Genomic DNA, 24,036 nt, shown 5'->3' on the forward strand with positions numbered 1-24,036 from the left:
TATAAAATAGAAAGAAATGATATTACTTTACTCTGAATCTACCTTCTATCAGTTATTTCTCTCACTACTACATTACTTTCTCTTTTAAACCACTGAAATCTAGTTCAAAAATCAAGAATGACTCAGTTCGGGATGTTTTACCCGTAGTGATGATGGGTTTAGGAAGTTTGAACAAAATATTCGGTTTGTTGCGCTTCTTAATGTAGGTTCGGACCACTTTCCGACCACTCTGCGATTAAACTAAAAAAAAAAGTCACAAACTTGCAGGTCGGTAGGGCACATTTTAACTGTGATGTTGAAAAGTGCCACGTCTCCTTCCATAAAAGAAAATATAGTATCCAACACTTTTTGCAAGCGAATAGACTTTTGTAAATACTAGATTTAAAAATACGAATTCCAAATGTTAATATGGACTAACAATACTTACACCTTGTCCACTACAATCTTCACAATACACTCCCAAAGCTACAACAAAAATTTTACTTCCACCTTACAAAATATAACATTCCTCTATTCTGACTTTACCAAACAATGAAAACGAAGGGAAACTCTGCCAATTACACAACAGGTCTACCACAAAATATGGAGAAAATTACCAATCTTAAATGTTTTAAATATTTGGCGAGAAATTAAAACTGTTAAAAGGTGCCCCCCACACCCCTAATTTAAAAGTAAAATACTCAATCTTCCAGTAAAATTGTGTCCAGTTAGAGTTATTGATTTGATAAATTAAAACTAAGAACGCATAAAAAATAATTACTGAGAATTTCAAATCAAAGTTAAGTTGAAACATGATAAAAAATTAAAATATAATGGCCAAATATAAAATAGATACCAACATCAATTTGGGTTGCAAGTAATTTCAACTGGAGAAGATTATGTTATGAACTGTGATGCTGCTCATCGATTAGTCATTTGTTTGCAAGTTCATCCCTATTTGCGGTGATTGTTGCAATAAATTAAATATGCACCTATTTGTATTTCCAATTGGCCAGTAGCTCAATGGATTTATGCAGTTAATAATGCCGGATCTAAATTAGATGATTTACCGCACTAGAATGCTACAGAATAGTTGATTGCAGTTACTTTAATTATTATTTTTTATTCATTTTTTCATTTCTATTGACCTGATAAGCATTGTAATCTTGTTGATTTTGGATTTTAAGCTTCCAAAAGAAATGTCCACACATTTGGCGACATCTCAAAAACAATTTTATTAAGTCACATCAAAGGACGCAACTATTACTTACCAATCAAAATTCTTCCATTAGCAGCGCCTCCTTGATTTTTGGTTTTCTGTTTAAGGCTCCATTACACAAAATGTACTCTTTTACAATAATTGAAATATTTTTCCTTCTGAAAGCGGGAATCGCCTAGGCTTCCTCAGGTTCCATTTTAGTAAAAAGTGTAGTCTCCATGTTTCACGCAATGGATTAACTACTTATCCGCCATGTTTTTTTTCTATTTGCTTAATCCCTCCTACGATTGTCCTTATAACTGCATTGCCAATGCTCGAACTTAGTCAGTTATTGCCAATGCGGAGTCTTTTGACTCCATAATTTATTTTTTATCTTTTTCTATATTGATTTCAATTTTAATAATAAAATTTGCATTAAAGGATGAGAAAGAATAGGAATTAAGAACGTAAAAACAAATTTTGTCCACAAATCGGCTTTAACATTTCACGCAGAAGGAATTAACTTCAACTTAGGATCGCAGTAATTTCAGTATTTTCTAGAACCCTGATTGACTGCCTTCTGATCAGGGGCTTTTTCATTTTTTTAATTATATTCACTATTTTTGTCAATTACTGTGCGCTGTTGACACTTATCAGAAATTACCCAATTCGCTGCAAGTTTTTGCTGCAATTCGGACAGAAAATCAATTCTAGAAAGAGGCTTTTTTGTTGTGCCTTGATACTTTCAATGAAAATTATGTAAATTTATCAAATAAGCATTTAGGCAATAATCTGGAGTCAAGTTAATAACAGAAAATATATTTATATTACCAATCAGGAGTCGAAATGACTCCGATATAAAATAAAGTAAAGTAATCGCCTATTTTTTCAGGCGGGGCTTAACGTCCAACTACCATTGTCGTGTACGGAGGTGTCGTGGACGGAGGCGAATAGCAAACGTACTTTACTATTTCTCATTAAACTATTAAATAAAATCCAAGGCCAAGACCGGGAATCGAACCCAGTACCACAATGCATATTAGCTTTGCAGGTCTCGCCTCTTAACCCGCTCGGCTATCGTGGCGCCTAACTCCGATATAATTAGTGTAATGTCAATCTGGAGTCAAAATGACTCTTATGATTCAAGTAAACTAATCTGCAAAAAAGAAACTAAGAATTCCATGGTCTTCAGCTCGTGACTATCAAATGGTGAGAGAGTGGAGATAGCATATCTAAGAGCATTTCGGGATAGCTATGAGATGTGGGGAAACAGAGACCATTCCTATTTTTTTGGAGTCAAATTGACTTCAGACTGGCAATGCGGTGTTAAACATGTGCATGATAAACATTTAGATTTATACCTTCCATTTGCACAATAAACGGCTTCTTTTCTGGCAAATTGCCTGTTAGGGTATTTTGTAGTTAAATGGGAATGGTTTCCTCTAATCTGTCATATCGGTCTTAAATACAGGTTTTTTTTCTATAAATTAGATTATATTCATTTATTCACCATGAAATGTTCTCATGGTTTTAGTTTTCTGTATTGAAGAGAACAGTAATATATTTGACTAAGTACACTAATTAAAAAACAAGGTTTCCCTATTCATATAATCTGAGAGGAAAATAAGCTTACATTTTCTCAGCCTTATTTTGTCCAAAGGAGAAGTTTATTAAATTGAAGCCGTGTTCAATCTTCTATATCCAAGAATAATTTAACCTTCTTGTATAACCTTCCCAGTAAATTGCCCGTGTAAATTTATTTTAAGTTCAATTTACATAATAAATTATTTATTTTAAAACAATAAAAATATTTTAATAAATACAAAATTTTAAATAAACTAACTTATTCTTATTTATTAAAATCTGTTTGGTGACCATCCAGCAATAAATTGTCATTTTTCTGGTGTGATTTGTGTTAGTAAACTACAGATTTTTCTAAATTATTGAATCGCAAACATAACTAGACATCAAACTTTGGGCAAAATTTTTTTCTAGACTTCATTTTTTTTAGAAATCGTAGTTACATCCAAAACCGCCTGGTTCCAAAAGTTTGTTGAGTAGTTTAAAAAAATCTGTGTTTTATTCAAATTATTTAGCATATTTGTGAATTAACTAAAGAACAGCGCACAGTTCTAAACTCGTTAAACGAAAATCCTTTCTTTTGGAATTGGTACCTAACGCTCATTTAACATCATATTCATTTTTCTTCTTTTTATTTTATTTTATTATTTATAATGTAAATTTTATATTTTTGAATATAGTTCTTAAATTAATTATTTATTAAATTACACGTTTGCAAAAAATCGTACTGGATTTGATGATTCTGATCTATTATATTCTTATGGTAGGTGAATTCCTCTCATAATGTCGATTTGAGGCCTACTTTTTTGCAATTAATCACAGATTTCTGCATCAATTTCTAAAATACCCCCAATGCATTGTATACCTTTCGAAAGGTGATTGTATGTAGATGTTTTTCCTGAATAGTGCACGGTTTTTTCATATAAAATGTTTTTGAGGAAAATGAAGTCAAAGTTTTTGTAAAAAAATTAGAAACTTGCTATTTCTTATGTTTGGGCCACAATTTGGAATACTTAATATTATTATTTTGAAATATAAATTAGCTTATTTAATAGAAAATTTAACCTTCTTTCTAATGAGCTGAATGAACTTGCTTTAGCTATAATAGTTTGAAAAAAAAAAGACAACTGTTTGCTAAAAAGTAGTAGTACCATGAAAAAACATAAAATTAAAAATATCTATAAAACGGAGCCGAATCGAGCCATAGTTTATATGAAATTTTTTGTTGCAAATGATGCCCAAAATCGCCTCCCGAAGTTACGGTAGTCTTATGCTGAACACCCTGCGTAAGTATTGCAAATTATATCAAATTTTTAAATTTCTATTTTTTCACCAAAAAACAAATGAAGTCTAGAAAAAATTTGTATCCAAACTTTAAGAACTGAATATCTATTAAAAACTTTGGCGCCCAAAATCCCTTAAACGGAAGTAAAATTTTATTAAGCGGTTTTTGACTTGGGGGGGGGTATTTCCTCGTCACAAATCATTCTCACAACTCTATACACAGATTGTAGTCAAGGAGGTTAAACAAACCTTTATTTGAAAGATTTTCCCCCAGGATAATTTGATTAAGGACACTTCTGAGTGAAGGATGTCATTAAGCTTTCCTCTAATGTGCTATTTGAATACAATGTACGGTTTTACGGGTTAAATGTGCTGCTGAAGTTCCTAGTTTGTTGAAAACTTCACAAGTATATACAATTCATTTTAGTGAACAGGTTTTTCTTAAATTCTTTGACATTTTCCTAAAAAAATAACTTTAAAATTTCTATTCTCGTTTCACTAGTTTTGGCCTACAACTTTTTGATAATTTTTTCCAGGACAAAGCCCAAGGGCACCCAATTCTTCCTCTTGAAGGAGGCGTAACCACTTAGTATGAAATCGTAGTGAGAGATAGAAACGTATGTAGGAATCAAATTCAATGCATCAATCTGGTAAATCTACTTCTTACGATAAATAGAAATCTGAAACCGGATAAAAATAGAAACCTTACACATGCTTCGACATGCAAACAAGCGTTTTTATTTTATTATAATTATAATTAATTTTGTAAACCTTTTAGGTAATCAATATTTCTCTCACGAATATGTGTCACAAGCCATTCCGGAAGATAGTGTCTATTTAAAAACAAAACCAGCTACTTTTCTTGTCACAAATTAAGTTTTTCCGGAACTTCAATGCAATATCATCTTTCGTTAGATAATAATATCCCATCCTTCAATTTTTCTCCTCCAACTCTAATATGGACTTGAACAAAAACTCATGTTGAGAATCCGGATTCTCATCTTGGATCATTAATTGCAAGTTAAATTATTAAATTAAGGATTACTTGATCAATTAAAAGGTATTCCTTCCTTCGAATGCGTTAATAATGACAATTATGCTAAAATGAATTGTATAATTCAATGCTTTTAATATCTAGACCGCTGAAACTTTTTTAATCTCAACAGATTAAAAGCAATCATAGAGTTGTTAACTTTTATAAGACAAGTTACATCTTTTAATCAAATTTCAGAATTATATTAAAAGGAAATAAACTGTTAAGCCTTGAAATTTTCTAACACGATATTTAACAAGTTTAAGTTCTCCTGGTTATGAAGAAATAGAAATATTTTTGTATTAAAGAAACGACAAAATAAATAAATAAATATATAAAATCAGATTATGATCAACGTGAACCAACTTAAAGGATTAAAATCTATCAGATCCATTGGCTGCATGCTGCATGCATATCAAATTTAATAAATTACTTGCATTTAAATGAAGGTGCATATACGTACAGGGTGTTCATTTTAAGACGGCTCAAATGCATTTCATGCTTAAACGGTTGATCTGAGCAAAAAAAATGGTAGAGGAAAAATTTGTTACCAGTCACCTCTAGTTTCAGAATATGTGACTTGATTTTAGATTCCTGCTCGCATACGCGGCTGACGCGCGACTAAAAGTAAGGGTTTGCAGTTGACCCTCCATTTTCATATACACAGTTTTAAAGAGTATAAAATGATATGAAAGAAACCGGAAACCGCAATTCGATATCGTCAAAATTAAAGATGCTAGGCCATTTCAAAATCTGGTATTTATTAATCATATTTCTATTTTTTAACTTGTTATCAAAGAGAAAGAAGAGCACGCGATAGGTCATTTTTATGTATTTTTTCATCCTCTTTCTAATAAAAATATTTCCAAGGCAGTAAAGCTAGTATTTTTCTTAATATCAGGAAATAAGACGTTTTCTGAGTGATTTTTCTAAGAAAAATCAAATGTTAAGAGCTTGAGATGTTCTCAAGCGTACACAAAATGGCTAAAAATTAATTTTACATCTGTTACAACAAGAAGGTTTAATAATTATTTGGTAATTTTGGAAGAGCTGCGTTTAATTACCAAAAAAAAAATGGAAAACTCCTGCCATATATTTAAGTGATCAATATCTTTCATGTAAAGGATCAAACTTATTCCTTAATTTATCAAATAATGCACTTTACTCAACTTGTGAAGCATGTACTGTGCCTTCAAAGGTGCCTTCTCTGGCTCGCAAGCCAGGTTAGCCTGGAGGTTATCAACTGCTCTCTGTACTCCTTAACAAAAACTTACAGTTTTAAAAGTTAAGTATAAGGGTTGATTAAACGCCAAAAGGTACACAAATCAGCAGTTCCCAACATTTCATTAATACTTCATTGATATAATTTAAGTAATTTTACTGCATTAACTTTTCCTTCACATTTTTTAGAATTTATTAGATGTCACAGACCCTTATGCTGGCCATTTTCGTCTACAAAATATTTACTCAAGTAGCACACCATTTAACTTAGATTGACTGTAATATCTATTTATCTATAATAATCAAACTATTAATCACAGGTGAAAAAGAAAACGTTATAAAAAATATAAAAAAAATAAGAGGCTAAAAAATTCATAAACTTTTTTTACATCAATGATTTTATGCATTTATTTTTATTTTTAAATAAAAATCATTGGTTTAAGTTCATTCTTCGATTAAAGTAATTGTTATTTTATGTTGTAGTCAAACGTTTGTAATAATAAGTAATAAATAATCTGGCTTTATCGCAAATAATATAGTTTTCTTCAATTACATTCTCAATCTAGGTGTTCTTCCCACAATGTTATATATATGTAATATAAAATAAAGAAAATAAAGATATGCATATTTTTAGGACAGCTAATTATTCCAGTATTTTACCATAAGTAAAATTAGGGGGACTAAATTAAATTACAATTGAGAAATGAGTAAATATTGTTGAATAATCTACTTGTTATTAAATGTATGTTATTTGTGCTCACGAATATTTCGGTAAGACGAATTTAAGACTGAAATATTGTTTTGAATTCTCCGTGATTGAAATTTAAAAAGTGGCCGACTCTAACTTTGTTTTTTTCTACTTTAACATGCATGTATATGTGACTACTCAGAATAATTCATCACTCATTTTATCATAATTATAATAAAAAAATATTATGAATGAACTGGCCAGCATAAGGGTCTGTGACATCTAATAAATTCTAAAAAATGTGAAGGAAAAGTTAATGCAGTAAAATTACTTAAATTATATCAATGAAGTATTAATGAAATGTTGGGAACTGCTGATTTGTGTACCTTTTGGCGTTTAATCAACCCTTATACTTAACTTTTAAAACTGTAAGTTTTTGTTAAGGAGATTTTTGTACCTTTTGGATAGATTTTCCTTTTTGTCTATTTGCAAAGTTACGTCTGCTTTACCGATTTTTTAAAATTTGGAATAAGCTATTCTATCATTATAACCTGATAAGGTGTTAAATCGGAACCGTAACTACCACTGGAGAGATCTTTTTAAAGAATGATTATAGTTGCGGTCCCCAAACCATCCTCAATAACCATTTTTTTGAGAAAGCGTTTTGAATAAAATAGGAAGGTATTTGTACGTAAATAGCAAAATTAAACTGCGATTTCAGTACTTCCTTTTAAGAGGAGCAAGAAAAATAAACTGCGATTACAGTACTTCTCCCTAAAAGGCAAAGATTTTGAATCGAACGACAATTCATTGATGTAAATCGGTTCACTCATTGATAATTTTAACGATTGCAGTACTTCCTCTTAGTAGGTGTAAGAGCATGATGGCACTTCACAGCCACGTAGAGGAGCTTTAACCACTTATTTGAGCTAAATTTTATCAAAATCGGACTAAGCTTTGTAGAAATATTGGTAATAATAGTTTTAGAAAAGGCCTTATTTGGGTGGGACGAACTCCCCTCCTTATGAGGCATAGCGTCGAGACTTTTAAAGTACAAATCTGTACAAAATTTCGATTCGAATGACACTTCATTCATGAAAATCGGTTCACGTGTCGATAATTTGAAACGATTGCTATACTTCCCCTTAACAAGTGTAAGAGCAGATCGTCGCTTTATTGTTAGGTAGGGGAGCCCTAACCCTATCATCCTACCAAATTTTATCAAAATCGGGCCAAGATTTACAGAGTAATTAGTAATAATAATTTTGGAGGGGGCCTTACATAAAGGGGGCTAACTCCTCTCCCATTCGATGTACAGGGCCGAGACCCCCAAAAGGCACATCTACATAAAATTCCGAATCGAATGACACCTCATTCATGAAAATCGGTTCACGCGTTTAGGCGCTACGTTGTTTACAAAAAAGGTAACAACAAGAACAACAAGAAGAAGAAGAAGAACAAGAACAAGAACATTTTTTGAAAAAGCCGTTTTTGCTCATTTTCGGCAACTTTTTTCTCAAAACCTATTAGATCTGGGTGGTTGCAAAAAAATTACAGTTATAAAGGAGGATTTGCCCTATATTATAAAGAAAATTTGGGAATTTTATCTTTTATAGAAAAATAGAAAAAAATTGTCAAAGTTGGGTGTTTTTCAACGTTACACTTTTTCGTGCAGTTTTTGATGGTCAACCCTTATACAACTGTCCTACCGGACAGTTTTAATCTGAGGAGGCACCATTAATTTTGAAGATATCGAAATGCAGTTTCCGGTTTCTTTCATCACTTTTTATACTCTTTAAAAGTGTGCATTTGAAAAAGGGGTCAACTGTTAACCCTCACTTTTGGTCGCGCATCAGCCGCGTTTGCGGGCAGGAATCTAAAATCAAGTCACATATTCTGAAACTAGAGGCGACGGGCAACAAATTTTTCCTCTACCATTTTTCGCTCAGATTAACCGTTTAAGCATGAATTGCATTTGAGCCGTCTTAAAATGAACACCCTGTGTATTAGAACTGTACGGTAGGACTGCTCTATAAGGACTGACTTTGACAATTCTTTACTCTTTCACTATAAAAGATAAAATTCCCAAATTTTCTTTAAAATTAAGGGCAATCCACGTATATTAGTAAATGATTGAAAATCACGAAAATAATTTCATTTCTCACATTTCTCACAAGCAAAATCACTTAGCTATTTAGCCGCTTTATTGTTAAACATACTCCGTGACATAAACCCTGCACATTAAACTCTCAAAATATCGGACAAACGGCCACAAAATCACAAACCACTTCTAAACGTGAGGGTAAATTACTTGACTTTTTCTTTTTTATTTAATAAATTAATGAAATAGATTGGTCGGAGATCTATTGAGAACTTTTTTAATTTAAAAAGATAAATGAAAGAGCAGTTGTACTTTTCTAAGGCCGAAAAGCGGTCGGTCAATTAAATGGGCTAACGGCACTGTAACTTCGTGGGTGTGATTCGTTGACATTGACAGAGAGAGCATTTCTTTGACCGTCAAACGATTCTCTCCGATTGGAAAGTGGGCAAGGATAGGTTTTCTTGCGACACTGAACCATCCTTCGAGCGACATTTCTTTGACAGGGGACGGTGTATCGCATTGATTGCATTAAACATTTGGTCAGAAAGAAGTAGCTTAACCAGTTTTTAAATATAAAGGAATATTTTAGGCGTCATATAAAAGTATAAGGAGACAAAACAATAACTAAACGGAAATATATTTGTACACATTATATTTTATCTCATAAATAAAGGATTAAAATAGCAAGGAATCGGTTCAGAACAAAAAAACAATAACTCCGTCTTTAAGCCAACGATTCGACTTATTATCTTCTTCAGGGCCTGGATATTACAAATAAACCAAAAACCAACTAACTATCAAGGGTCATTGATTTGAACAATCACATTCACTAATATCAGCTTCAAATAATATTGGTCTAAAATGATCAAAATCAAATGATTAAAATTAGCATAACTCACCCAATGTAAGGGATGTTTTCAGAGGCGGCAGACAGAACTATCAGTGTACCCAGCATCAGACTCACTCCTACTACAGCAATATTTGTTACCATTTCTGAAACAGAAATTAGAAATTTGTAAATGTTATTTCTAAATGACAATATATATCTAAGAAAAGTAGACATTAGCTTCTTTTGTTTTTTTTTTTGAAAAGTTAAACCTGTAGCCATTGACGCCTGAAAACTTTTAAAGAAAATTCCGGCCTTTAGACAATGAACTGCAGTGGCTCAAACAGTGAACATGCAAAAATATGCCTAAATTATTGTAACGAAGTTGACCTGGGCGGAGAAGAAAGGCCTAGATTGTTCTAGAGGTTAAGCGACCAAAGTCGGTATCAGGCCACCACTGTGTAGACAAAAGGGCCGGTCACTACCTGAACTAGAAAGGAAAGGGCTAGATTGTTCAAGGAGTTAGTGACCTGTGTAAAAGCCAGCTAAGAGAAAGGCCTCAGTTGGGGTGGTGGCATATGTGTTTTCCCAGCCAGTGATTGACAGGTAGGAGCGAGACAGAGAGTAGGAGGAGGGCGGCCCCAGCTGAGGTGGTAGCAGTATGTTTTCTCCAGCCAATGAACGTCAGGAGGGCGTGGAAACTTATGCTCAGAGAGTTGGAGGAGGGCAGTCCCAGTTGGAGGGAGGCACGCAGTTAAAAGGAGGCAGACACCGCTGGAGAAGTCAGTTTTTAACCAGTTTTAATCAAGTTTTAAGGAGTTCTTAACGAGTGTTAATAGTTTTAATCAGTTAGTTTTAAGTGAGTCTTTGAGAGACAGTTTTGGGAGACACTTTGGAAGTGATAGTTTTGAGAGAGTCAGTGTTACGGAGTGCTTCAGTGTTAGCCAGTTAGGCAGGTAGTCAGTTCGTGAGTAGAGCTTTGCTAGTGCGGTTGAGTCTAGCGCAATTCGGTACAGTGTGGACCAGGGGTCAGTCGTGGAACAGTTTTGTGGCGTTACGTAGTGAATAAGTAACAGTAAACTGTTGTGACTGTTGTAAATGGTGACTGTAATGAATAGCGTTAGTTGCTAGTAAATGTTAATGTTAGTTAATGTTAATGTGTGAATAAATCAGGTTATTACTTACAACTTTAGCGAGTTTTATTATTTAATCAAACCCACATATTTAATAACTAGTGGCAGGCATTAGTTGTGTAAGTAAAGTTTTTGGAAAAACTTTACATTATTATTATAACATATTTCATTATTAAATCAATCTACTGCTAAAACCCTTATACAACTGTCCTACCGGACAGTTTTAATCAGATGATACTAAATTCTTGCTGGTTTAAATTAATAATATTACTAAGTTTTTTTTTACAAATACGATAATAATAGATAATATGCCTAATATTAATTAAATTAATTTACTTTTTAAATAAAATAAATAAATAAGTATCCCAATAAATAAGTTGGATATCGCATTAACACAATATCCTCGTTTCCCATAATCTCATCATAGATTAGCAATGCTTTGAACTTAACAAAGTTTTATAAAAGAAATTGGCAGTCATTTTATTCGACTCACTTATTTATCAGATTATCAGCCAATTCAAAAGTTTGATTGGATAAATAATAAATGCCAGAATTTTTCTAATTTAGATTGAAATAAGTTGTAACTTTTAATAACTAATTTGAATATACAGTACCTCTTTAAAACTATAAAAGTAATGTTTATCTGGAATTTCTAATTTAAAAAACATGCATATTTAATAAATAATCAATAAAATATGGATTTACTTTCCGATACCGTGCACATTGTTTCAATCATTATTTACTACATTCTTACACAATATTTACAATTTTTTGTTTCTTTTTGTTTAATGATCTAAGGCGCATCAACATCTGAGGTTATTAGCACCTGGACAGTGAGCTGTAAGAAGCTCCTAGGAAGAGAAAATCTAAGGGCCAGCTGCTGGATTCGAACCCGGGACCTCCGCGTGGGAGTTCAATACGCTAACCGCATAGCTAATCTCTTCCATCATTATTTACAATTAATTACAGAAGAGAATCAGATTGTTTTTCACCTCTTACAAAGTTTAACTTAAAAACATTTTGAACTATTGTAAAGGTACGAAAAATGGCAAAAACTAACTGGAGAACTATTGCTAATGGAAGGTACGAATTATTTTATTAATTTTTTTTTTAAATTTAAGGCGCAACATATAAGGTAATTGAAGTCCGGAGCTTTTTTCAATCAATTACTGGTAACTGGGCAGTGTTCTCTCGTTACAGAATACACTGTCTAGTGTTCGATAAATACTTAGTGCGTCACTCATCCGGTAAAACTCACTTTCTGATTATTATTGAAATTATTGAACTTATTGAAATACGAGGGTCGTTTGAAAAGTCCGTGCAAAGTCAGAGAGATAGCACCACTGGCGCGTATCGAGGTTATGTTTAGTTAGTAGCATCTCTTGGAAGAACACACACCAAGTTTCAGCCAGATCGGTCTATTTCTTTGTGTTTGGCATTCGTTTGAATCGAGGAAGTCGAGTGATTTTCAAAAAATGGACGAAAGAGAATTTCGTGTGTTGATTAAACACTACTTTATGAAAGGCAAAACGCCTCAGGAGACTAAAGAGAAGCTTGATAAACATTATGGTGACTCTGCACCTTCGATTAGAACAGTTTATAAGTGGTTTCAAAATTTTCGGAGTGGCCATATGGGCACAAGTGACACTGAACGTTCTGGACGCCCTGTTGAGGTTACTACTCCAGAAATCATTGATAAAATCCATGATATGGTGATGGATGACAGAAGAGTGAAGGTGCGTGAGATTGCTAGTGCTGTGGGCATCTCGAATGAACGGGTACATAATATTTTGCATCGACATTTGGACATGACAAAGCTATCCGCAAGATGGGTGCCGCGATTGCTCACGCTTGACCAAAAACGAAATCGTGTGAAGTGTTGCAAGGACGGTTTGCAGCTGTTCCAGAAGAATCCGCAGGACTTTAAGCGTCGTTTCGTCACTGTGGATTAAACATGGATACATCACTACACTCCTGAGACCAAAAAACAATCTAAACAATGGGTTACCAAGGGGGAATCTGCGCCAAAAAAGGCTAGATAGATGGCCGGATAGATTATGGCGACTGTCTTTTGGGATTCGCAAGGAATAATCCTCATCGACTATCTGGAAAAGGGTAAAACTATTACAGGTGCATATTATTCATCGTTATTGGACAGTTTGAAAACCGAGCTGCAAGAAAAACGCCCACGATTGACCCACAAAAAAGTCCTTTTCCATCACGACAACGCACCAGCTCACACCTCAGCAGTTGTGGTCGCAAAATTAATGGAAATAGGGTTCCAACTCGTTTCACATCCCCCCTATTCACCAGACTTGGCTCCCTCGGACTACTATTTGTTCCCCAATATGAAGAAATGGTTGGCGGGAAAAAGATTTTATTCAAACGAGGAGGTGATTGCAGAAACGAATGGCTATTTTTCAGACTTGGACAAATCCTATTATTCGGAAGGGATCAACAAACTAGAGCAGCGTTGGACGAAGTGTATAAGCCTAAAAGGAGACTATGTTGAAAAATAAAAAAGGTTTACCCCAAAAAATTAAGTAGTTTTTATTTTTGCACGGACTTTTCAAACGACCCTCGTAATAACACTAAATTCCAGAATCGATCAGTAGTTTCTATTATCGAGATTGCCGAGGTATGTTTTAGAAACGATTTGTAAGCATTGCGATGGCTATCTCAGCAACATAAGGCTGGTTATTTCCTTTACTCTAACCAGTTATGACCATTCCAAGCCACTAATGTTAGGCCAATAGTTTAATACAGAGTACAATATAATAAATTTATTTAAACCGTCCCACGTCACCTAATTGATAGTTGAATACTAAGCCTTGCCTGAAGAAAATAGGCGATTACTTTACTTTAAATTCTTTTAAAGAATCAGTTCCTAACCCCTTCTTTCACTTTAGACCTCTGTCAACTACCGCAATAAAGATACTCGAAACTATGACCGTACAATTCGCGGACAAATGAAAGGTAAAATTAGCAAGGTTTAATTAGAATTGCAGAAATGCGATCAGCTTTGGTAATTGCAGCGAGCTGGTACCACGGCTCTTCTACAAATTATCTGCTGTTAATGTCAGAGAACCGGTGTATTCAACGTGGTATGGCCGTTTTCAGAGAAATCGTTAGTAATTAATTAATTTAGTTTCTTTGAACTTTACAATTGTTCAAAGAAATAGACATTTTCTGATGAGATTGGATTATATTTATTCGAATTGATGAATTTTGATTTTTCTTAAAAATTCGGGAAAATAATTTTACATAATTTATACGTAACAAAAAATCTTTTCAGCGTTATGTAATGTTTTTTATTTTTTAATAAAACTTTTTTATTTTACTGTTCAGTTATCTTCAAATCAAAATTAGCGTGTAGTTATCAACTACGAAATGATATTAGAGGTTATGTAACAAATTCTTAGTGTAACTTGAAGCGAACAACATTTTATAATTAAATGTAACTAGAGTATTGGTTTCTAATAATTCATTGTTTTTTAACCAGTTAATCGTGGAATTTAATTTTAAAAACTCCCCTACAGTGTGCGGAATTAAAATCAGACAATGACGTGTATATACGTCGAACGCAGGGCAAAACAACCTAAATATTTCAACATCATTATAGTCACTGCAAGCACTTTTTCTACAATTTCTGGGACTTGAGATTACAAAGCATTCTGTGCTCTTTCAAAATCTTGCACCGCTTCACGTTATGCATTGCCTAGTTAACTAGAGACGCAAGAGCTTTGAATTCTGTGCAAAATGAAATCATGCTCGTACTGAGGTCTGAACCTCTTTCTAAGGTAAAAACGGCATTGCACAAGGGTTGAGAGCTTCTGTTTGTGTGTGCAATTCCCAGTCTCTAATGCGGAGACCAAACATGTACTACTTATCATTTGGCTGACTCCCTCCACCCCCCCCTCCGTATAAAATACTTGGCAGTTCTATTGGTAAGATAAAGGAAACATCCCACCAAATAATGTTCTTATTGTATTTTATTAAAATTTCGAGCTTTTATAGTTAATGGTAATTTTATATTTTTCACAACGAGTATACACGTCGAACGCACCGTAATAGAGATTTGTCAAACGCGCTTAACTGGTAAATAAGTTATATTAAATGACTTTTAATATTTCTTGCAGAATAACAAATATTTTTAATTAATGTATTACTATTTACGTAAATATTCGTAATCCTAAGTTAAAGAATCCCAAATTTATTTGCAATTAATCGATTTTTGTAAAGGGTATTCGTTTTACTCCATAAAACACTACTGTTCCTCCTTATTAGTGTTTACACGATTCCTAAAGGTTTGGTTGTTTCTTTCTTTTGAAATAATATCGCACCACATGTACGCATCGCTCACTCTTAAGGTTACACAATTCTAGATAGACCTGAAGGCTGCGTCGGAGGAAGTGTTCTTAGAGGTATTCTTTTCCTTAGGTCTACAGCCAACAATTCCAGGGTAATTTTAAGACCTACAGAGCTAACAACTTCTTGGTTTCAGCAAACCCACACACTGATATGCTCTAATTATCACATTTTTGCCAATTCAATACTTTTCAGAGGTCTGCAATCTAATATTAAATAGTCACAATAGATATTTTAGTTCGCAGAAGATTTTTGCTTAGCCCGAATACAAATCTAACCTTATCTACTAAAAGCTAGCTTTGAAGAGATGAACAGTAATTAAGTAAGCTGGAAGCGAGGAATACGAAGAAGCTGTAGATATGACCTCTTGCATATAAACCACCGTTTTAACTACAAAGTAGGGTTCGTTAGCTGTTGATGTTAAGGTTATGTATAGAAGCTTTACGTTTGGTAATGGGAACGTTAAAATTGACGTTGCAAGAAACTTAATTGGATGTTACAAATAGGGGTTACTTTAAATATTGAATAGGAATTTGTTTTTCAATCAGGAATGATGAACAGATCCTGTTTCAGGTTATAACATGTATCGTTCCATTCTCAAAGAAGGTTCTGATGAAATGTTTAATGATACCAGAAACGTTGAGTTATAATAAAGAACTAGTCTTTAAAAAAGAGTCACTTTATTGCTGATAAAATCCTTCGCAAATGCATCTTTGAATGATTGCATCAACTAGAAATTAGATTATATGTATTTAGTAATATCAGATCAGTGAAAAATTAAAGAATAATACTTTATTTTATTATCTTTGATGCATTGTTGAGCATTCGCAGTTCCCACTTCTATGATGCGAATACTTGGAAGGAGTTACTCCAATCTTTAGCACCTTATGTAAATGAATATTATTTGTAGCCGGAAAACTTATGAAACAGGTTGATTTTAGCGGTTTTATATTTTGAATTTTGTGCAAATAACTTCCTTTATCTGCAGTATGACATAAGCAAAGCGTAGGGTGCATAATGAATATTTGAAATGAAATATAATTTCAATAACCCATAATTCTTAGAAGTTTAGTTTAAAAATCCACATTTTCGATCTCAAAGTTTTACATTTGGAGTCGGCTTTAACTTCGTAATTCACAGCCTTGACTCCAGTCACGTGATTAAATAAAATATAACTCTAGTTCAGCGTTTCCCAATCTTTTTTGGTTGGCGTACCACTTGGTGGTACATCATGCTAAATTGTAACACTTCGTAAAAATGATTGTACTCGTATTTCGTGAAATTTATTATACCGAGTGTGTTATTTTACTATTAATATCTGTGTTTGCATAGAGATACAATGTATCTGTTACAAAGGAGTTCAAGTTCATGTTCACTTTATAAACTTTGTAAAGTGTAAGATCTTAGCTTTAAATTTTTTTTAAAGTTCTTCTTTAGGATTATTACATTAGTGCCCAAATCTTCTGAATTAATTTCTTTTAAGCATTCAACTACCTGTAAGTACCAATTAAATTGTTGCTTGGATAGAGCTTACTCATTACAATCAGTCTCTTTAAGCAGATCTTTACATAGTTAACATTTAAGTTATGTCACATGATAATTCTATTAAATTTTCTTTATCTTTTATTGATAATGATGTAGCTTTTCCTAAATTTTCTTTATAGATGAGGTTTGAAATCCAATTATCATTTGTGTTTTCGGGTTTTGGGAAAATACTCCATGAAAGACAATTTTATCCTTGTTAAATGTACTATTATATTATTTTCTCGTATATCTTGAGACAGACTAACCTTATTACTATAAAATATTAACAACTTTACTGTATGATATTAATTATTGAAATAATGTTTATGTATTACCGGAAAAAACGTTTCTCTGGTATTTTTATGACTTAATTTTTTAATGTCCGCCATTATAGTTTATTTTTCGCGTACCACCAACAAGCAACTCGCGTACCACAGATTGGGCAACGCTCTTCTAGTTGAAGATGGATCTAGGATGGGTTTATTTAAATATATAAATACTCCAAAATAGTTGCTTTTCAGACTAATTGAAGACAATAAGGATGATTCTAAAAAATCTTATATGAAGATCCTTTAAGACATTTTTAAAATTCTACTTGATCACAAAAGATATGAACAGAAACGACATGGCAACAGAATAGTCAGGAAATGTCAGTCTACCAAAACTGAACACCTGGTACCTTTGACATTTTACAAACATTGAAATTTAATCAGATTAGCTCATTTCGAGGAGCAACAATGAAAGACAACTTTATATATTAATAACTTCTCGAAAAGACTCTCCAAGATGGAGAAAGCGAATTCAAGTTGCCAATTTTCGTTAAAATAATATTTCTTGTCTCATAATTGTTCTTTTTAAGAAAAGAGAAGTCATAACTTCATGAATATGAGATGCTGTTGAACAGAACATGCTCAAAATCAGGGGACTTCTGAAAAAACAATAAACTCTTAGAAATTATTTCCTGAAGCGTTGTTGGCTTGTTTAGATTCTACCAGCCAGTTCTTCTTTTCATTATTAAAAGTAAATTTTTCAGGATTGTCTTACAATAGATTTTTCATAAAATAAATTATGATAGTTGAATTTAAAACTCTGAGATGCAAGATTTATGTTCTCTCTTCTGATTAGCATGATAATAGTAAAGTAAAGTAATCGCCTATTTTTTCAGGCGGGGCTTAACGTCCAACTACCAATTAGGTGTCGTGGAAGGAGGCGACTAGCAAACATACTTTACTGTAAATTTCTTTTATTAACCATTAAATAAAATCCAAGGCCTAACACCGGGAATCGAACTCAGTACCACAATACATATTAGCTTTACAGGTCTCGCCTATAACCGCTCGGCTACCGTGGCGCCTACTGAAGTCTAATAGCCTTTTGAGCTATCTGTATCGTATGTTCATTTGTTGTTGCTAAAATCGAGTGTGAGGGTTTCATGTTAGTCTTTTATCGAACAGCCTCAAGGTAGCGGACAACATCAGAGTATGGGAGAGGAGATTGGTTATAATGTAGAGGAGGCAGTGTTATTTTCAAAGAATGAAAGTAATATGCTGACACTTACTTCTATTTATTGTATTCCCCAGCTATGAAACCATTTCGCTAAACTTGTTAAGTGAGTCTACATATTTCTGAGAGAGATTACTGGGGTCACGATCAGAGGAGAGGATAGCAGCGTCATCGGTAAACGTTAATAGTATGTGGGTCGATAGGGATATCTGCAGTGAATACTGTGTAGAGAAGAGAGCCTAGGATACTCCCTCGCGGGACACCTGCTTTCGCTCTTCGGAAAGATGACAAAGAAGCTCTAACCATTACCTGAAAGCAACGGTCAGTGAGGTATGATTTGAGGATGGGGTAATAAGTAAAAGTAAGGACGCCTTTCAACTTCCAGAGCAACCCTGAATGCCCTAGACCAGGGGTCGGCAACCCGCGGCTCTTTTATCCAAATTGTCTGGCTCTTCAGTCTGGCCAAAATATATTGTATATTTTAATTTTATTGAAACGAATGAAAATTCCATCTATTAATAGTTATTTATTTAACAAGTGTGGAAAGTAGTACTTTTCCTCACGCGAGGCAGGGTTTGCACGCACGAGCGAGCGAAGCGATGCGAGTGCAAGTGCAAATTGCCGAGTGTGAGGAAAATACTTTACACTAGAGTTAAATATTATATTTTTTCTGCAACCATTTATTAACTAATAAAATTAAAACTTTCATTTTTACAGTCTACAAAAAGTAATTTATTTATTATAAACATTTATTGTTATATTACAATTATTTACATTACTTACGTATTTACATTACTTATTACATTTTCTGCTGTTTCTTTTATTGATGGAGGAGTGTTTTCTAAACAGGCATCACTAGAATCCATTTTAAATTTCTATAAGGTAACACTATAACCTTTTTAACTGTTATAATTAAAAATATCTAATTATTTATTAAAGTATTATTTTTATTTCTATATTCCTTTCAATTTTTATTTTATTTTTTAATATTCGTTTTTTAATTATTTAAATAAAATAAATTTAAATAAGCTTATTAGAGTTTTACAGAAAATATTTATGTTAATAACAAAACTTCTTATATCAAGGAAGCACAATAAAGTTTTGTGCGGAAAGTGACACTAATGGGAATTTCCCCCCACTAGTGTGGGAAGTTGGGCATTACACAGCTGATTTTAATTGAGTAATGAGAACTTCCCTACATGGTTGCAGAAAAAGGTATTTTTTCAAAAATAATTTTAAATGTGATAGGTTCGAAATTGAATAGAATTATACAATATCAAAATAAAGTACTTGATTTATATTGTAAGACTGCCGCCTTTTCATTCGTTAAGTTATTATTTATTTGTTTATTTACTTTGCAATATGTGAAAATAAATATATAAAACATTTAAATGTTATTGAATATCATAAAATAATAATTTGTGAATACAAATGATCTACAAAGTTTTTTTACACTATCATTCTTGCGGCTCTTGGTAAGAATTATTAAAATTATTTAAGGAGAAATGGCTCTCTACTTAAAATAGGTTGCCGACCCCGGCCATACACGATCAAAGGCTTATTTCAAAGGCAAGGAAGACAACTGAGCCACTTTCTTTTCGCTCAAGAGAAGAGGCAATGGTGGCCATACAACGCGATGACATTGCTGAATAGTGGAATGATGTCTCCTGAACTTAATTGCTAGTTTAGACCTGACTGATAAGACGATTAGAGATGGGAAGATATTAGGGTTTCTTAGCTTTGGGAATCATACATATAATGGAGAATTTCCATTGGATTGAGAAGTAAATGGTGGAAAAAGACCGAGTTATAAATTGCAGTCACTAAAACTTAAAATTTTGCTTAATATTTAGATGTTTTAGAATATTTTAAGAGAAAAAACTATCTTGCAAAAATACAATAGTTTTAGCAGCTCCCTAAAATCAATTTTCTCTGCCAATTGAAAGTTTATTGGTCTATTTTTGTTTGATATAGGGACCAGATAACCTATAGCCGGCCGGCTTCTTCAGTTTCTTGTTGAGTATTTTAACGAAAGAAAAGAGAGTAAAAAATAAAGATGAAGTCATTTAGATGAAAACCTTTCCAGAAATATATTTCTCTTAGTTACTGTATAACCGAGAAATTTAATTTAGTCTCATCCAGAGGAAGCTAACCTAACATTCTCTGTTCTACCATCACATGGTATTGACTGAAGATAATAATTATTGGTCTATTTCTTGAGATAATATTGGGTTAGGAATAGTAAGATAAATTATCTATTGAGGTATCCCAATAAACTTTTATTTCCTGACATTTTTAGTTATCTTCTTCTTATTTAATCTACCAACTACCAAAGAACTACAAAGGGTACAAAATAAATGTTCCTGGTGAGACGAGTCCTTTCCCAGATGGACATCGATTGATCATATTGTTAAGTGTATCTACCACTCTTTGTAACTTGACCAGAATGTTTATTCAGTCTTATTCGGACGGTGTACTCAGTCATATTACCCAAATCGTGGAATATAACTAAGACAAAATGCTGTACAAAAGATATAAACACAAAAGACTGAAGCACATCTTACTGTAAAGTAACTTTCATTTTAAGGTTTTTTTCTATTATTTTTTTGTTCAGTATACGATTTGTTCATATTTGGGCAATTGACTTGAAACGCATCTTTGGGTTCCCAAACTTCGACCCGCGGGCCACATGCGGCCTCCTGAGGACATTTATCCGGCCCTCGCTGCACTTCCAAAAGGGGCATCTCTTTCATTGGTGGTCAGTGAGAGGAGCACTATATGTGGCGGTGCCGCAAAGCACTGCGTCGCTCATTTACAGTACTATTTCCGATGACGCGGGACGGACGCGTCATGGCTCCGAAAAATAACAGCAGAAGTAGGAAGAAAGGCAAAGCACTATAACTAAACCGGACATTGTGACCATCTCATTAGCCAAAAGCAGGCCCATAATTCCCACAGAAATACTGGGCAGTTTGTTGATTTAAATTTACTTGTTCTTTATTTGAAATATTCTATTTGTTCCCGTTTTGTTTTGTTTTTTTTACTTTAAAATAGGTTTGAATTTTTCCTAGTAGAAAGTTTATTTAAGTTTAATTTAAGGTTATATAAGTTTAATTTTGTACATATTTATTTGGTTTTTATGGATATTTCTTTCTGTTTTATTTTTTGTAAATATTGTGACCTCAACTCCTTGCCATAAAGATGTACTCTTTTGTGCAAATAAAGTGATTGATTGATATGATACTTTAAAATAGTTTGTTTTATAGTCCGGCCCTCCAACGGTCTGAGGGACACTAAACTGGCCCCCTGTGTAAAAAGTTTGGGGACCCCTGCTATATACTATGTGTAGATAGATATACAGGGTGAACCAGTAAGTATTGTCCACAGGCCTTCTGTGTGTAGTACATCTAAAGTGGAGTTCAATGACGTATTGGCCAACTTCATATTTTCCACTGTTCTTGAGTGACGTCACTTTAAAGTTTTTTTCTAAAATCATTACTTTTTTCCAATAAAAATGTTATTACTCAATACGTTTTAGTCCGATTCTGATGACACGGTTAGAAAGACAGATAAATTTTCTAAAAATTGATACCATTTCGAAGCATAAGTTTTTCTCTAATCAGCCTTAATCTCCCTCCAAATGCTGGGAAAATAAAAGTTATCGAAATTTTTAAGAAAACTCATTCGGCTCTTATGTGATTATTATCAGACCCAGGTGCTAGCACTTTTTATAAAAGTTTCCTTGTTTAATGGGCTTTCAAACGGTATATCATTTTCCAGGATTCCTTTTATCCTTCGTATGAGAAATTACGTTTGTTTTACCAGGAAACGTGTTCACGAGCACTCCAGTGTTAGTTCATTTAAGGAAACGCAATTAGTTTAGTGGTTAGCCTACTGGATCGAATCCAGCTGCTGGCCCTTATATTTTCCCTTCCTAGGAGCTTCTTACATCTTGCTATCCGGTGATGGACAATGTTGTCTGTAACGAGCGAATGCTGTTTCGGAGGCCGTGGGCGCACTGGAAAAAGCTCTAGGCGCTAACAACCTTAGATGTTGACGCGCCTTAAAGTTGAAAAAATAAAAAATAAATAATATTTTATTATTTTTTTTTTTATTTTAATGATTTAAGGCGCGTCAACATCTAAGGTTATTGGCGCCCGGAGCTTCTTTCAGTGCACTGCCGGCCTCCGGACAGTGTTCTCTCGTTACAGGCAACACTGTCCATCACCGGACAGTGAGCTGTAAGAAGCTCCTAGGAAGAGAAAATCTAAGGGCCAGCAGCTGGATTCGAACCCGGGACCTCCGTGTGGGAGTCCAGTTCGCTAACCGCATAGCTAATTTCTTCCCTAATAATATTTTATTATCCTTATCTGGGGTTAAATTGCTCTGTGCTTAAAATAATTCTAGTTATTTCACTATTTACAATGGACTTACAATAATAAATATGAAACCATGTGAATATAAAAGTAAACAAATGATTCCAATTAGAAAATCGCATTAAGTAAATAGGTACTTCGGAAAATTGAATTTCGCCCAATAGGAAAGCAAACTGGTTAATTGGATATAGGTTTTATTTGTGATCACATTGAGCTGAGGCGCAATGGCTCTGTTCTCTTAGTGAAGTTAGGGCGAGAGTTGGTCATCATAGAGAATTACCAATGATAATGCTTTTTGTAAAGTGATTTGCAAAAAACAAACAAACAAATATGTAATTTGAATTGTTTCATTGATGGCAGATGTTTCTGTCATGTGAAGGGTTATGTGTTTGAGGCAGGGTTGCAGAGGGACCCATAATGCCCACGAGACAATTAACTCGCTTTAATTGTAATTTTTACAATATAAAATAAATAGATTTATTTGATTTTTCACAATTTTAATTATATTTGACCTTCATCAGCTTCATAAAAGTTACACACACATTTACATAAAATAGAATCCTGGGCAAAGAAGTGGCGAATTAAAATGAACCCACAGAAATGCCACGTTTACTTTCCGGCGGGGCTCCTGTCCACCTGTCCTCTTCAACAGCAATCCTCTCCCTTGTACAGATCTGGTGCGCTACCAGATCTTGGGCTCTACATAGACAAACGACTCACGTGGAACCCACACACTAGACTTAAAAGACAAGCAATAACAAAACGTGCGATACTTCTTTACAGACTACTTGGACGACGCTCCAAATTATCCTTAGAACTTAAACGTTTAACATACAACACTATTCTCAAACCTATGTGGCCTTACGGACTAGAACTGTGGGGTTCTGCCAAACCTACAAACATACGGACAGTACAAACATTTCAGACATAACTCCTCCGACAGATAGTTGACGCTCATTTCTACGTGACTAACCTCACTCTTCACAACGACCTCAACATTCCCTTCATAGACCAACTCGCTAAGACTAAATACCAAAAATTCCATACTACTCTCTCGACTAGCTCTAATCCTTTTGTACTGTCTCTCACTTCTTCTGACGTCCCTAATTCTCCTCGCCGACTGAATCGCCAGTGGCCCCGCGACTTCCTTGTAGGCTGAAGACCCAAATTATTACTCTCCTCTCTCCTCCTCGTATTCTCCTCCTTACATTCTCCTCTCTC

The 24,036-nt window shown here is 33.7% G+C and overlaps 1 protein-coding gene across 3 annotated transcripts in view; it reads right to left on the reverse strand.

The window, feature by feature from the left end:
- Positions 1 to 24,036, reverse strand: part of Dh31 (diuretic hormone class 2) — a 297,142-nt gene that overhangs the window by 65,095 nt on the left and 208,011 nt on the right. For all 3 annotated transcript variants that reach the window (XM_074127288.1, XM_074127287.1, XM_074127286.1), the window contains exon 2: positions 9,985 to 10,078. In XM_074127288.1, the coding sequence (XP_073983389.1) occupies positions 9,985 to 10,076 (92 nt within the window). In that variant the 5' untranslated portion in view covers positions 10,077 to 10,078. The remainder of the gene's footprint in view (positions 1 to 9,984; positions 10,079 to 24,036) is intronic.

This window comes from Rhodnius prolixus, unplaced genomic scaffold, assembly GCF_049639745.1.
Source record: "Rhodnius prolixus isolate KJV_2025 unplaced genomic scaffold, Rpr scaffold_3, whole genome shotgun sequence".
NCBI classification, from domain to species: Eukaryota; Metazoa; Arthropoda; class Insecta; order Hemiptera; family Reduviidae; genus Rhodnius; species Rhodnius prolixus.